Source organism: Rattus norvegicus, chromosome 4, assembly GCF_021556685.1.
Source record: "Rattus norvegicus strain SHRSP/BbbUtx chromosome 4, alternate assembly SHRSP_T2T, whole genome shotgun sequence".
Lineage (NCBI taxonomy): Eukaryota > Metazoa > Chordata > Mammalia > Rodentia > Muridae > Rattus > Rattus norvegicus.
This window is the reverse complement of record NC_141537.1, coordinates 164,660,562-164,674,838: the sequence shown is the minus strand read 5'-3', so window position 1 is coordinate 164,674,838 and position 14,277 is coordinate 164,660,562. Positions and strand designations below refer to the sequence as shown.

At 39.0% G+C, this 14,277-nt stretch overlaps 1 protein-coding gene and 1 long non-coding RNA gene across 23 annotated transcripts in view; one reads left to right on the top strand and one right to left on the bottom strand.

Annotated features, from left to right (window-relative positions):
• LOC100909928 (uncharacterized) overlaps positions 1–14,277 on the top strand; it is a 127,471-nt gene that overhangs the window by 32,033 nt on the left and 81,161 nt on the right. For 7 of the 22 annotated variants that reach the window (XR_015687067.1, XR_015687086.1, XR_015687090.1 and 4 more), the window contains one exon: positions 279–2,393. The exons of 7 other annotated variants lie outside the window; for them this stretch is intronic. Coding sequence is in view for 2 of the 15 variants with exons in the window: in XM_087659800.1 (XP_087515926.1) it covers positions 5,410–5,569 (160 nt within the window). In the remaining 13 variants the exon portion in view is untranslated. Of the gene's footprint in view, positions 1–278; positions 2,394–5,392; positions 5,570–6,820; positions 8,532–14,277 lie in introns of those variants that run through there. 8 more of the 22 variants (XR_015687065.1, XR_015687082.1, XR_015687081.1 and 5 more) reach the window with 4 other exon arrangements.
• Positions 2,061–5,663, bottom strand: LOC147995088 (uncharacterized). The gene is made up of 2 exons (XR_015687094.1): positions 5,578–5,663; positions 2,061–2,918 (listed from the first exon to the last, which is right to left on the bottom strand). It is a non-coding gene; the product is annotated as an uncharacterized LOC147995088 (long non-coding RNA).

The following is a 14,277-nucleotide window of genomic DNA, read 5'->3' as shown; positions in this document are numbered from 1 at the left end:
CCTTCCTGTCCTGCTGTGTCAGAGTTGGATTGGAGGAGACCCCAAGCCTGAGCTTGTAATAAAGGAACCGTAATACTATTACATCAGAGATGGCTTCTTGGTGGTATTTTGGGGTTCACAAATGTTTCTTGGCACAACAGACCACAGCAATTCTTACTAAGAAAAGCATTTAATTGGGGCTGGTTTACAGTTTCAGAAGTTTAGTCTATGCAGGGAGCATGGAGGCATGCACTACAAATGGTGCTGGAGAATTGAAAATTCTACATCTGTATCTGCAGGCAGCAGGAAAAGAGGAGCCACTGATCCCAGCTTGGACTCCTGAGCCCCAAAGCCAACCTCCAGTAACACACCTTTTCTAAGAAGACCACACCCACTCCAACAAGGCCACACCTCCTAATCTTTCTCAAGGACTGCCACTCCCCAATGACCCAGAATTCAAATGGAAGAGCCTACAGGGGCCATTCTTATTCTAACACCATAGTTAGCTATTATCTGTGCTGTAGGGAAGTTATCGTTTGTTTTACAGGACTTGGAGGTATTACCTTTCCATAGTATTTATTCTGTGAGTAGTCAAGACTTATTAAAAAGTCTGACCAACTCAAATGAATATTGTTGTAGGTGTGGACCAGAGTCCATGGGACATCTGCTGATAGTTTCTTTTCTTTTACTTTCTTTTTGGTCCTAAATAGAAGTGGATCCAGAGCACATGGCTAATGATAAATTTTTTAAAAAAGAGAAAGGCACTCTGGAAAATCAAACTGATCTAGAGAACTAAGAAAGGGAGGCCTGAGTCTGAATAGCCTTGCCCCAGAACCATGCCATTTATAGGTCATTTATATATAGCACCACTTTCCCCGTGGGACTCTCTGGGCTTTCCTTTCACATGCTTTATTTTGTAGCCCTGAATGAGTTTCCACTCTTCTTTTTTTCAAACTTGCATATTTCATATGTTAATCAGATGATTCACTACCCCCACTCTTCTCCCAAGGAATCTCTATCTGCTGGAACATGAACATTTCACAGAACCCTTGAAAATACACAGAATCCTTGCAATTCATTCCTATCACTGGTAACCACAAGGAGAAATGGGTAATGCATACTTAAGTGTTCTCTATAAAACATGTCATGGATAAGGAAGACAAATAATAAAACTAACTTAAGAAACTTAAAACTCTTTATTCTCCCATAGAAATTACAACAACAATAATCACCCAATTCAGGGTCGCATTTTCTATCACATACAAAAATATACATTTGAATGCATAATATTTGTTGGGGTATCAGCAATAGAAGGTAAAGACAGCGTGGTGGAAGGGCAGATCCCAACAAAGCACAATGATCTAGATCCATGAAAACTACATGCATGAAATGTCATAACTGAGCTCATTATTGTGTGAGCTAACTAAGAAAGATAATTACAATAAAAAGGATTAAGTTTATGGTATTTTGAAATACCATACTTCACAACTGCCGAGCAAGCATGAAACCAAAAAGGTTATTTTCAAAGGGGTGAACATTTTGGTTATCTGTAAAGCAATTGCTTTACCACAACTTGTCACATTTACCAAACAGGAAAAAAAAAAAGATTAAAAAAACCCAACATCCTGGTTTGAAATGTGCTAACGAGACCTAGCTGCCTGAAAACTCATCTCTTTCTTTAACTCAGATAGCTCTTGGCTGACTTGCTATTTTCTTTTGAGAATATAGTGATTACCATCTCTCCAAATAACATGGCCCTCCTTGCCACTCTCTTTCCTCCCTGCAACTTCTGTTACTCCTGTTAGGTTTGCTCATCTTGGTCCTATCATTGTGTATATTGTCTCCTGTCTTGGCTCCTTGCTCTTCAGCCTGAAGGGCACTCTGTATCAACATGGCACCAATATCACATCAGTACTCCCTTCTGCAAGGACCAATCTGATCTGAAACCTATTGTTGTCAATTCTTACACTTTTTAGGTTTCTGTGACAGGGGCCCAGACTTTGGCACTACTGTCTCCATGACTGAAGTACCATTCAGGCCATTGAACTCAGCACATAGATATAGGTGGCACCACCTGCCAAAATGAAAACAAATTCCTAATCCATCAAGGTCCATAGTTATGGGAAGGTCCTTAAATGTACTAACCTTGCAGGAGTTTTTGTTTTTTGGTATTTGAGGGGGGGAGGTTTGTTTGTCTTTTTTTTTTTACTTTCATAGTTCTGCTTCTGACAAACTGTGCTTGTTAACAGAAGTATGTCAACCTAGGATCTGTTTTGTGTGTGTGTGTGTGTGTGTGTGTGTGTGTGTGTGTGTGTGTGTGTGTGTGCACATAAAGGCCTGATGGTATACTGGGATCCTGAATATCCGGTGTGCTCTCCAGCCAGCTAATAAAGATCTATATTGGCTTAAGTCTATAGCAGGCACTGTTTTCTGGTGGATACCCTACAACAGTCTCCATTAACCTTTATTTAGAAATTCTACTTCTCTGGTGGATCTTCATGGGAACTTATTGATGCCAAGAGTAACTTAGACACTCCTCTCTCCTGCATCTAGAGTCCCACCCAGAATTTAGCTTAATGCTTAATGACAACTACATAATGGTTCTAAAATACCACTGAATTGCAGATCACAGTTGCTTACCCCTATGATAAAAAAAATAAAAATAAAATTAAAAATCCCCAAACAGAAAACCAGGAGGACAATTGACAACCCACCTTTGAGACCCCCTTCTGTTGGGACAGCGTAAAAGTGTAGCTTATTCTTACCCACTCCCTGTGCTCCAGACATAGTAATAATACATCTCAGTGAATGTTCTTACTTAGTCAATGAGTCTGAGAGTAATAGTTCCACCTTGCAGATGAAGTTTCCAGCAAGAGGCTAATATGTCTAAGTTCCCTGTAAGTGACAGAAAACATAGCCAAATGATCTGCTTGGAACTTCTGTAAAAGAAGACAAAGTAAGAAAAGAAAAGGTCAAAAATTACCCCCAAGTGTTCTGCTTATTTAAAATCTTTCGGTTTCTACATTGCTAAATGTTATTCATAAATGAGTCATGGGGTTTTAAAGACATGAATAATCACTTAATGTCCATTCACCTCCAGCCAGTGTTCCAGGAGTGTCCTGTGTAAGGAACACCCGAAACTGAAAGAAATACCTGTGTTTGCCTTGTCTTGAAAAGTCAGAAAAGGCAATAATTTGTCCTGTGAGCACTAATCTAAGAAAATTCAGGGTCAAGAACTCAGGCTAGGGAATAATTGCACAATTTACCACTGAAATGTCTGTCAGCATCAGCTAAATAGGAAAGTAATCCTTAAGGTTGAGAAAAATATCTTCCAGTTTAAGGAAGTTCCAAAGAGGTAAAAGTGAATGAGTATGGCCAAGAAATTACTGAAGCTTAATTAGACACACATTATAAGAAGAAAGAAGACTAACACTAACTCCACTTCTCATGAATTCCCAATACTGAACTGTTATAAATGTTGTGATTACAGAGTCACATTTTCCTGATTATGTCAACATGCATCCATATGCCCAATAACTGATACAGTATAAATGAAGTTTTCAGTATTGGGATGAAATTGGGCCTCATGAGAACTGAACTCTTTGCCCAACCCAGTGCCAACTGAGGTGCTAAAACCTGTGGTCAGACTGCTTCACAGGAAGTCATGGTGTGGACAGAGGCACACAGCTAGAGTGATGGTAATGTCACTTAGAAAGGAGATTTGCTCCTTTCTCTCAACTTTTAAAATTAATGGTTTATTCAGAAGACAAAAATTAGTGACTAATTGAATACAAAAGGAAAAGAAAAAGCTCTTTGGGGTTAGTCATTGGTACCCACAGAGAAAATTCCAGTGACTAAAATCAAAAACTGTCATAAGAACTTGATATATTGCAATAGTTGAACAAGTAAAAGCAGATCAAAAGTTATGAATATTGCTTACATCAGTTTTCCTCTGCCACATTGCCCTAGGACTCTCTGCCTTTGAAAATCTGACTGGTGTTAGAGATGCTAAATGAGTGAAGACCATAAAATAGAACATATTATGAGACAAAAGGCCACACTTCTTGTAGCATAACAAGTCTGTCTTCAATATGGCCCTTGAAGCCATGGTTGTTTCAATTCAACACACATAAATAAGCAACATAATGTCTCCAAAGACACACTTGTCCCAATCCCCAAACACATTAGGTCACATCACAGAGGGTACTTCCCGGGTGGTTAAATTAGGGGTATTAAGATGAAGAGGGTTTTTTCTGGGTTAAGCAGAGAGCCTGACCTAATCCTGGAGTTCCTCATTAGAGAAGACAAGAGATCACTGACAGACAGAAAGCTGAAGGTACTATGCTGTTGGCTCGGAAAGTGGAGCAAGAGACCATTGGTATGGTAAACAGTTTAGAGACTATCAAAGCTAGGAAACAGTGTCTGCTCTCAACCCTCCAAACGAAAAATGAGTATGGTATTGATTTTGGTCCAATACAATCCGCTCTGAACCTTTGGTCTTCAGAACTATGCAATTATGATTAAGCCAATTGCTTTAGTATATTTTTGTTGTCATAAAATTTGTCATGCGATGTGAAGTTCATAAACAACAGAATATCCAAGATAATTGAGATGGCAAATCTGACATCATTTGATTTATGGATGATGTCTTCTAGTTTTGTTTTCACATGGTAGACTAATGAAGTGTTTTTTTTTTTTTTTGTGTGTGTGTGTGTGTGTGTGTGTGCACTTACCTAAGGGCACTAATTCTATTTATAGGGGTTCCTCCTCACGACCAGCTCATGTCTCAAAAGCTACAAGTCTTGATGTCAGGACTTTGGGCATCTGGATGTGTCGATACATGAAAGGAGAGCATAATACTTCTGACCACAGCACTACTGTTTTTTTTTTATCATTATTATAAAGTATTAGTTTAGCTTGCTCATTCTCAAGATCTATTTAGATAACATATTAGGTACATTCCTAGATAGGTTTAGTCTGAGAAATAAAATCCATGACTTAGATAAAAGTTCCCAAATAACATGCTAACATACTGATAATAAAGTTATCATTAACTTTTTGATCATTAATTCTGCTTAAGCTGTACTACAGACCTACTTGCCTTCTCTGCTGCTGTAATAAAACATTGATCAAAAGAAATTTGGGTGATAAAAGTAATGATTGGCTTACACTTTCACATAACAATCTATCACTGAGCAAAACCGGGGAGGGTGCCTAGATACATGAACTGATGCAGAACTCAGAGGAACTCACTGCTTACTGGTCTACTCCTCATGGTCTTTCTCATACAACCCACAACCACCTGCCAGAGGTAGCACCACTGAAAGTGAGCTGGACTCTCCCACACCAATCATTAATTAAGAAAATATCCTACAGTCTTGCCTTCTGATGGAGGCATTTTTTTTTTCAACAGAGATTCCCTCTTCCTAGATGTTGTGTCAGGTTGACAAAGAACTAAGCAGCACTATCATCATGTCAGATCTTTCTGGATTGCTTTTCATTCCCGAGAGTGCCTACAGCCTTTCCCTTCAGAGTTCAAATCCAGAAGTTTTATGCATGGATAAGCACGGGCTAGGGTCTGTTTTGCCTGGTGAGTACCTGTTTCAACATCCCACATCAATGCATCTTCAGTGATAAAAAGGATAGTGTCCTTTGCTCCAGTGCTGCAGCGTGAAAAGTATCTGCAGGAAATATTGGAAGAAAGTCCTTAAGCACAATTCCATAAACCTACAAACTGATTGTCTCTCCTTTCTACTTCCTGTAGTCTCTCTATCATTTCTCTTACTCTCTATGTTTTTTTTTCCTATGTTCCCTCCCAGTCAACTGGTTCCTTGCTCTACCTTTTGACCTATGGTTGAATTTATTGAAGCCTGTTTACAATATTTAAACAGGAAGCTTTTGGATTAAAGATGTGTGCTAGGGCTGTGCCACACCTAGAAACAGAAATCTAGTTGTACAACTAGAAATCAGGTTTTCCACTAAACAACCCAATCTCAGAGCTCCCAGTATGAGCAACTAGCCTACAGGTATGCTTGTGTACCACCTGCACTCCTGATACACACAGAGGTGAAAGAGGGTATCAGATTTCTTGAAATTTGAGCTACAATCACTTGTAATTCACCACGTGAATTCTGGGAACTGAACCCGGGGTCTCTGTGGGAGCAAAAAGTGCTCTTAACTCAATAAGTGAACTCCTTAGCCTCCAATGGTGGAGTTCTTAATGAGTACATATAGATACATATTTTTGTTCCTTGAAGACCCAACAATTTTGGTGTGCAATATGTACAGTATGCAGCTCTCATGCTGAAAGATTCCTGAAGGCTTCATACTATGCCATCATGCTTTGAAATTATTAATGTAGAACAAGGCACTCTAGAGATTTAATTTTACATGATCCTTTAAATTTTATAACAGGTCTTAACAGTGCATAAGACAGACAAGTATTTTTGCTTTATCTAATATAGCTTTGATCATGACTAGTTTTTGTTTGGATTCTCTATAGATTTTTTTTTTCAGTCACAGGAACATTGCAAAAGTGCCACACATTCTCTTTGCTCCTTTTTCCATTGATAGATATACTCTTTTGTTTTTGGATTTGGTATTTTTTTAACATTTTCTGAAATTCTTTTTTAGGCCTGCCTACAAAGGAATGGTTTCCATCATGTAGGTTTACTCATATATGACATTGTACTACTTTCTCGTTCATTCTCCTTCTCTACTTGACCTCATCTCAAGAGTAGACACTCCTTATCTCAATGGCTCTGGGTACTTGGGGGGGAATTTCACTGATGAATTTCCCTCATGACACAAAGCAAAAAACTTTGTCCTTTCTTTGAGACAGGGCCTCTGTGAAGTGCCAGTTGACATGGAACTTACTATGTAGATTGGACTGGCCTCAAACTCACAGAGTTCCAGCTGACTCTGTCTCTAGAATGACAGGAACAAGAAACTGTGAAGTCTTTTCTGTTAGATTCAATAACACAGAAGAACAGCACATGGTTTTAAGCAAACTAGCCATAAACTACCTTCCAACATGTTAAGTCATGTATTGACTATTAACCACCAGTTAGGTATAAGACAAAGCACTAAGAACATAAAGAGCTGCAGTCTGAGCAAGAGATGAGATAACAATGTAGACTATAATCCAACACAAAGTTCATGGACCACAACTACAGGAAAAGAAAGAAAAGATAATACTATACAGATTACAGATGAACAAACCAAACTTCTAGTCCATCTATTCTACTCCTATCCCTAAAACTGATCCTCTTGGCCTGTGCCCAGAGCTGACTCTGTATTACAGCTCTCTGTATCCAGATCCCATGGGGAGAAAGATGGATTCATAGAAGTACAGACAATCCTAAGAGCACATGTAAAACCACCACCTCTGTTCATATTCCTGGCCCAAGAGGAACCTATTTGGAGCCCTCTGGACACAGGAACCAAGGAGAATTCTGGAACAAGACCATTCCAGTTTCTGCCTGCAGCCAGAGCTGACCCTGTGACAAAGTTATACCACTCCTGGGCATATACCCAAAAGATGTTCCAACATATAACAAGAACACATGTTCTACTATGTTCATAGCAGCCTTAATTATAATAGCCAGAACGTGGAAAGAACCCAGATGACCCTCAACAGAGGGATGGCTACAGAAAATGTGATATATTTACACAATGGAGTACTCCTCAGCTATTCAAAACAATGACTTCATGAAATTCATAAGCAAATGGATAGAAATAGTAAATGTCATCCTGAGTGAGGTAACACAATCACAAAAAAACACACATGGTATGCATTCACTGATAAGTGGATATTAGCCCAAAAGCTCAGATTACCCAAGATGCAATCCAAAGACCACATGAAGTTGAAGAAGAAGGACAGCCAAAATGGGAATGCTTCATTCCTTCTTAGAAGGGGGAACAAAAATATTCATAGGACATACAGAGACAAAGTTTGGAGCAGAGACCGAAGGAAAGGTCATCCAGAGACTGCCCCACCTGGGGATCCAGCTTATATCCATACAGCCACCAAATTCTCACAATATTGCTGGTGCTAAGAAGTGCATGCTGACAGGAGTCATATATAGGTGTCTCCTGAGAGGCTCTGCCAGAGCATGACAATACAGAGGCAGATGCTTGTAGCCAATCATTGAACTGAGAACGGGTTCCCCATTGTAGGAGTTGGAGAAAGTATTGAAGGGGCTCAAGGGGTTTGCAACCCCATAAGAACAAAAATACCAAACAACCAGAGCACCCAAGGACTAAACCACCATTCAGAGAGTATACCTAGACATACCCTTTGTTCCTGCTTTGTGTGTAGCAGAGTATGGCCTTGTTGGGCACCAATGGGAGGAGAAGCCCTTGGTCTTGCCAAGGCTGGAACCCCCAGTATAGGGGAATCTCAGGGAGGGGAGGCTGGTAGGGGTGAGTGGATGGATGGGGGAATACCCTCATAGAAGATTGGGGAGAGGGTATGGGATGCTGGGTTTATGGATGGGAAACCAGGAAAGGCGATAACATTTGAAATGTAAATAAAACATATATCCAATTTAAAAAAAAAACCTGATCCTCTGACTTCTTTTCATCATCTATCTTGGAATTTAGCCCTTCAGAACTCTAGATGCAGCTGTGGCTTAAATTTCAATTGACTCTTGAACAACTCAACTTTGATTACTGTTAGAGAAATTAAAAACTTATCTAGCACCTGCCTTCCTGTGCATCTTTCAGCACTCCCTCTTCAGTTAGAGAAGCCCAACTCTCAACACTAACCTCATCCATCCTGGCTAAGTGTCCTTGAAGAACCCCTTGTCTCCAGACAGGGAATATGAACCCCCTCCAATCTCATCTATCCCAACCAACGCCAACCACCCATACTACACACATGTGGCCCCTTTTCTAGGCAAACACTAGACTTACCCTACAACTTTCACTCATCTCCATGATCCGAGGACCACTTTTTATCAGGTAGGGACACTAGACACATTAACTATTCCACCTGACCCTGAATCTTGCTTGAGGACTACATGTCCCACAACTACCTTTTGCCATTAGTACCCTCATCTTCCTCTTGATTTAGTTACCCCAGATTTTTGTCAGTAATTTTGTCTGAGGAAAGGTCCTGAGAATGTCTATCAGACTCCTGAATATTGACTGTGAAAACCTTCTCACATTACAGAAGGTCAGCTTCTGTGCTAAGAATCCTCAATTAACTTGATCCAAGCCAGGACTACTTCTAATACCCAATTCAAACATCAGCACTGAATTACCCAAGTACTGAGCCCTAAGTTTCATGCAGCTGGCCTACCTCCTAAAACTGAAACATGTAGGCAGTTTCAAACACCTGCTCAAAGAGAGACAAGATTTCCATACCAGTGAACTCTACATAGCACCTAACTGCAGATGCTTAGGTTCTATTACAAATGCACAAACATGAATTAAGTAAAATTCTAAGTCTCCATGAAAAATTACTATGTCCATAGGCATATTCCCTGAGAAAAGCAAAATAAAAATAGCAATATTGAAAATAATCAAGGAATTCTAAAAATGTATAAATACATGCTAGAATGAACACCAAAACCACAGTTGAATAAAATTATGAAAATGAGCCAAGAAATTAAAATAGAATTGGATAGAAATTCTGAAAAAAGAAAATTAATGAAGATTTAAAATTTAGGAATTCAAACAAAAAGTCAGAAAACAACATCACCAATAGATTGGCTCATGTGAAAGAGGAAATATGAGGTCTTAAAGACAAGGCAGAGGAATTAGATCAGTGAAAAAAAAATCGATCCCCCCCCCAAAAAAAAATCCCAAGAAGGGAACATTCAGGAACTTGGATACTATACAAAGGCCAAACTTATAAAAAGTTGGTACAGGAAAAGAAGAGATCTGGATAGAAGGTGATAAAACATTTTTGCAACAAAACCACAGAAGAAATTTCTTTAATCTGAGGTAAGAGGTACCTCTCAAGGTCTGACGGGAATACAGAAACACCACCAAGCAAACATGACTAGAGAACAAACTCCTTTTGTTCCATCAAAACACTAAGCTGTTGTTGATCAGAACATCAACAACAAAGGACATTGAAAACTGATAGAAAGACCAAGTCACATTCAAGGGCAGGCTCATCATTATAATCACAGATTTTCCGTGGAGACTGTAAAGCCCAGAGGCGATTGGACAAGTGTTCATAATCAAAGGATTCACAGCAAGTCTCAGCAAAAATAGGAAATTGAAATTATAGCCTACATTTTATATTATCCGTATAGATTAAAGCTGGATATCAACAACAAAACAACACAAACTCATGGAATCTGAAGAACACACCACTGAACAAAATTGAGTGAAGCAAGAAATCAAGGAGAAAAATTTTAAAATTCCCAGAATTGACTGAAATAAAAAAAAAAACCACTAGGCAATTATAAAAAGAAAGCTCACAGCATTCTATGCCTATATAAAAGAAATTGATGAGCATAGACATAAAAATTCTTAATAAATATTTGGAAACTAAGTTCAAGAATACATCAAAAAAGTCATCCACTGTGATCAAGTTGGCTTCTTTCCAGAGTTGCAAGGATGGTTCATATGTAAATCAATAAATGTAATTACATAGAAAGATAGAAGCCATATAATCACCTCATTGAATGGAGAAAAGACCTTGAACAAAATCCAAAATCCGTTCATTATAAAGGTCTTGGAAAGAGTGTGTGGGATATAGGTGACATATCTCAACATAATAAAGTCGATGAATAGGAATCCCACAGTCAACATTATCTGAATAGAGATAATGGAAAAGCATTTCGACCAAGTCAGGAACAAGACAAGGATGTCCACTCTTTCCATACCTATTCCACAGTACTTGAAGTCTTAGCTAGAGAAAGAAGACAAGTGAAGGAGATAAAGGAGATACAAATGGGAAAGCGAGAAGTCAACATGGGAAAGCGAGAAGTCAACATACCTTTATTTGCTGATTATCAATATGATTCTAGGCATAAAAAACAGAAAGTTTTCCACCAGAAAACTTCTACATTTGGTCAATGCATTTAGAAATATTAAGATACAAAATTATCATACAAAAACTGGTAGCCTTTTCATATACAAATGAAAAACGCACTGAGAAAGAAATCATGGAAACAATCTTTCATAATAGCCTCAAAATAAAATATTTTGGATAAATTTAAACATGAAAGAAATACACATAAATGTAAACATTAAGACACTGAAGAAAAGAAATCAAAGAAGATGAAAGATAGAAAACCTCCCATGCTCATGTATTGTTAGATTTAATATTATAAAATGGTGTCCTACCAAAATCAATCTACAGATTCAGTACAATCCCCACCCAAATTCCAGTGTGATTCCTTATAGAAATTGGAACAGTAATATTAAATTTCATAATTAAATGCAAAATATTCAGGCTAGCCAAAACTATTCTGACCAACAAAATTGCTAGAGATTTTGCCATTCCAGATCTTGTCATATTCCAAAGTTGTGGTAGTGAAAACAGTATGGTACTGGCATAAAACCAGACCCATTGATCAATAGAATAAAATTAAGTACCCACATGGAAGCTCACATTCCAAGACACAGGCTATAAAATGAGAAATAAATTATCTTTAGCAACTGTATATCTGACAGAAGTTTACTATCTATAGTATACACAGAAATTTTAAAAATTAAGCATCAATGAATGAACAACCAAGTTCTAGGTCCTCAAAAGATGAAATACAAATGACTAAGGAATATTTTCCAAAAAGTTCATCATGCTTAGTAATCAAGGAAGTGCAAATTAATACTACTTTATCTCATCCCAGTCAAGATGACTAAGAAGAAGAAGAGGAAGAAGAGGAAGAAGAAGTAGAAGAAGAAGAAGAGGAAGAGGAGGAAGAGGAAGAGGGAGAGGGAAGGGGAAGGGGAGGGGGAAGGGGGAGGGAGAGGGGAGGATAGGGGGAGGGGAGGGGGAGGGGAGGGGGAGGGGAGGGGGAGGGGGATGGAGAGGCTTCCGAGTTTGGGGGTTAAAAGTTCACAAGAGCCACCACACTTGGCCTAAGTCTGCCTCTGTATGTGTGTGCTGGGATCCAACCTGAGGCCCTCATTCTTGTCAAACAAGCATTTTTCACACTAAGCCATCTATCACCGACCCTGAGGGCACACACATACCCTATTGTCTTTGGTAGCACTAGGATTTATTAGGATGTATCCTAACACGGGTGCTAAGGCTTGCCCCTGGGGCTCTTGAGGTACAAAGCCTAGACATCCTGCCAGTTCTTGAGCAATGACACCAAGTAGCTGACAGCCAGGTGGATGGTGGAGATGAGCTCATCATGTCTTCCTCACATGAGGAAAAAGGGGGAGGAGGGGAGGGGGAGGGGGAGGGGGAGGGGAGCAAATGATGCCATGAATTTTGGGAAAGAGGAACACTTAGTCACTGATGGAGCAAAATCTGATGTAATTACAATGAAAATCCATTGGAGGTTCATCAAAAATCTGAAATAGATCTACCCCATGGTCCATTGGTATCACTCTTGGGCATTTATCCAAAGGACTCCACATGTTACTGGAGATACCTGCTTACTCATGTTCAGTGTTATTCTATTCAAAATAGCCAATAAATGGAAAGAGACTACATGGTCACCATGTAATGAAAACGTGGTATATTTTTACAATGGGGTATTACTTAGCTAATAAAAAAAGCGTTGAACAACAAATTCCTATATACCCCCAATCATTACGGACTATTGCCATTGCTCATGATTGCCTTTCAGCGCTTGAAAGTAAGACCCTACTGCTGAAGACAATATGGTTTTGAGTCACAGAACATGGAGAAACAGAACTGGTATTAGCCTAAAAGCTTCACTCCTACTGGAAAGCCTTTATGGTTCTGGAAAAAACTATACATGCAGTCAGAGGAGAAAAATAATCATCAATTATACCCAGCTTTGAACCATGCAAACTACAATAATGATTGTGCCCAGTGGTGCAATAGTATCACAAACATCATAGGAATAACCAACACTCTCTGATTGGATTTAGGTTCTCATCTACAAGATGAAGCCTAAGTCTGCCACCATTGTTTGTGTGTGTGTGTGTGTGTGTGTGTGTGTGTGTGTGTGTGTGTGTGTGTACACATATATGTATATGTGTATAGATATACATGTATGTATATCTACATACATATATACCCCACTCCCAGTGCTCATGGTTCATTACAGTAATAGGGGTGGAAAGAGTGTAATAGTCAGAGGCAGTGGATGACTACAAGGAATCAGTGTCTTCTGGACATAACAGTGGAGCCACACTATGAATTCACAGCAGTTGTAACAATATGTACCAGACTTGTGTAAACCCATACCTGATAGAATTCCCACATCAGGATGGGAATTGGACATGAAATCCTACCCCAGTCATTGAACTATTGGCAATAGTTAGGTGCTAGGAGTGGAAGACATTTTTTCTGGAGCCAACCATGCTCCAGAAGATCATTTCTCTGAGCATTTGGGCAGCATTAATTGGTCTTGATTTTTTTAAGACACAAAATTGGGTGGATAAGGACTGGTCAAGTGGATCTGGGGATTGGGGGAGAGTGTAAACAAAAAACACATTGAACAAAATTCTCAAATAATAAAAAAAATTGAGAATAAATTTGATGGATTTGAATTGGGAGAAGGTGTAAATCCCAAATGACTTGGAGGCTTCCTGTAATTTGTGTGACCCATTTGCTTTTATAACCATCATCTTATCTTTTCATTATTTGATATGTGAGACAGTATCTCTCTCTGAACAGATTAGTGACCAAAAAGCCTTAGGAAGTCTCTTATCTGTGTCCCCTGTTGACCTGAAATAAAGAGTGTAAGGAAAGCCATTCCTGGCTTTTTCTGTGGGTGATGAAAACCTGAATTCAGACCCTGTGTTTGTACAACAAAACTCTTACCCACTGACCCATCTCCCCAAACCTAATGGTGGCACAGTAATTTAAACCCAGCACTCAGGAGGCAGGGAAATCTATGAGTTTGAGGCTGCCCTACTCCACATAGTAACACTCTGTCTGAAAAAAGAAAAAGAAGAGAGAGAAAATAAATAAATAAATAAATAAATAAATAAATAAATAAATAAATAAATAATACTGTTTTGAACAGTTCACTGACATCTTGGGGATAGATGGATTCCTTAGAAGTGCCAATGCTCGGGAAAAGTTGCTGTCCCTTTCAGCATTATTTCCAGAGAGCAATGGAAGGAAACTTACCACGTGTTCACTATGAGTCAGATGGGGACACTGAAAAGATATTTCCCTGGGTAATC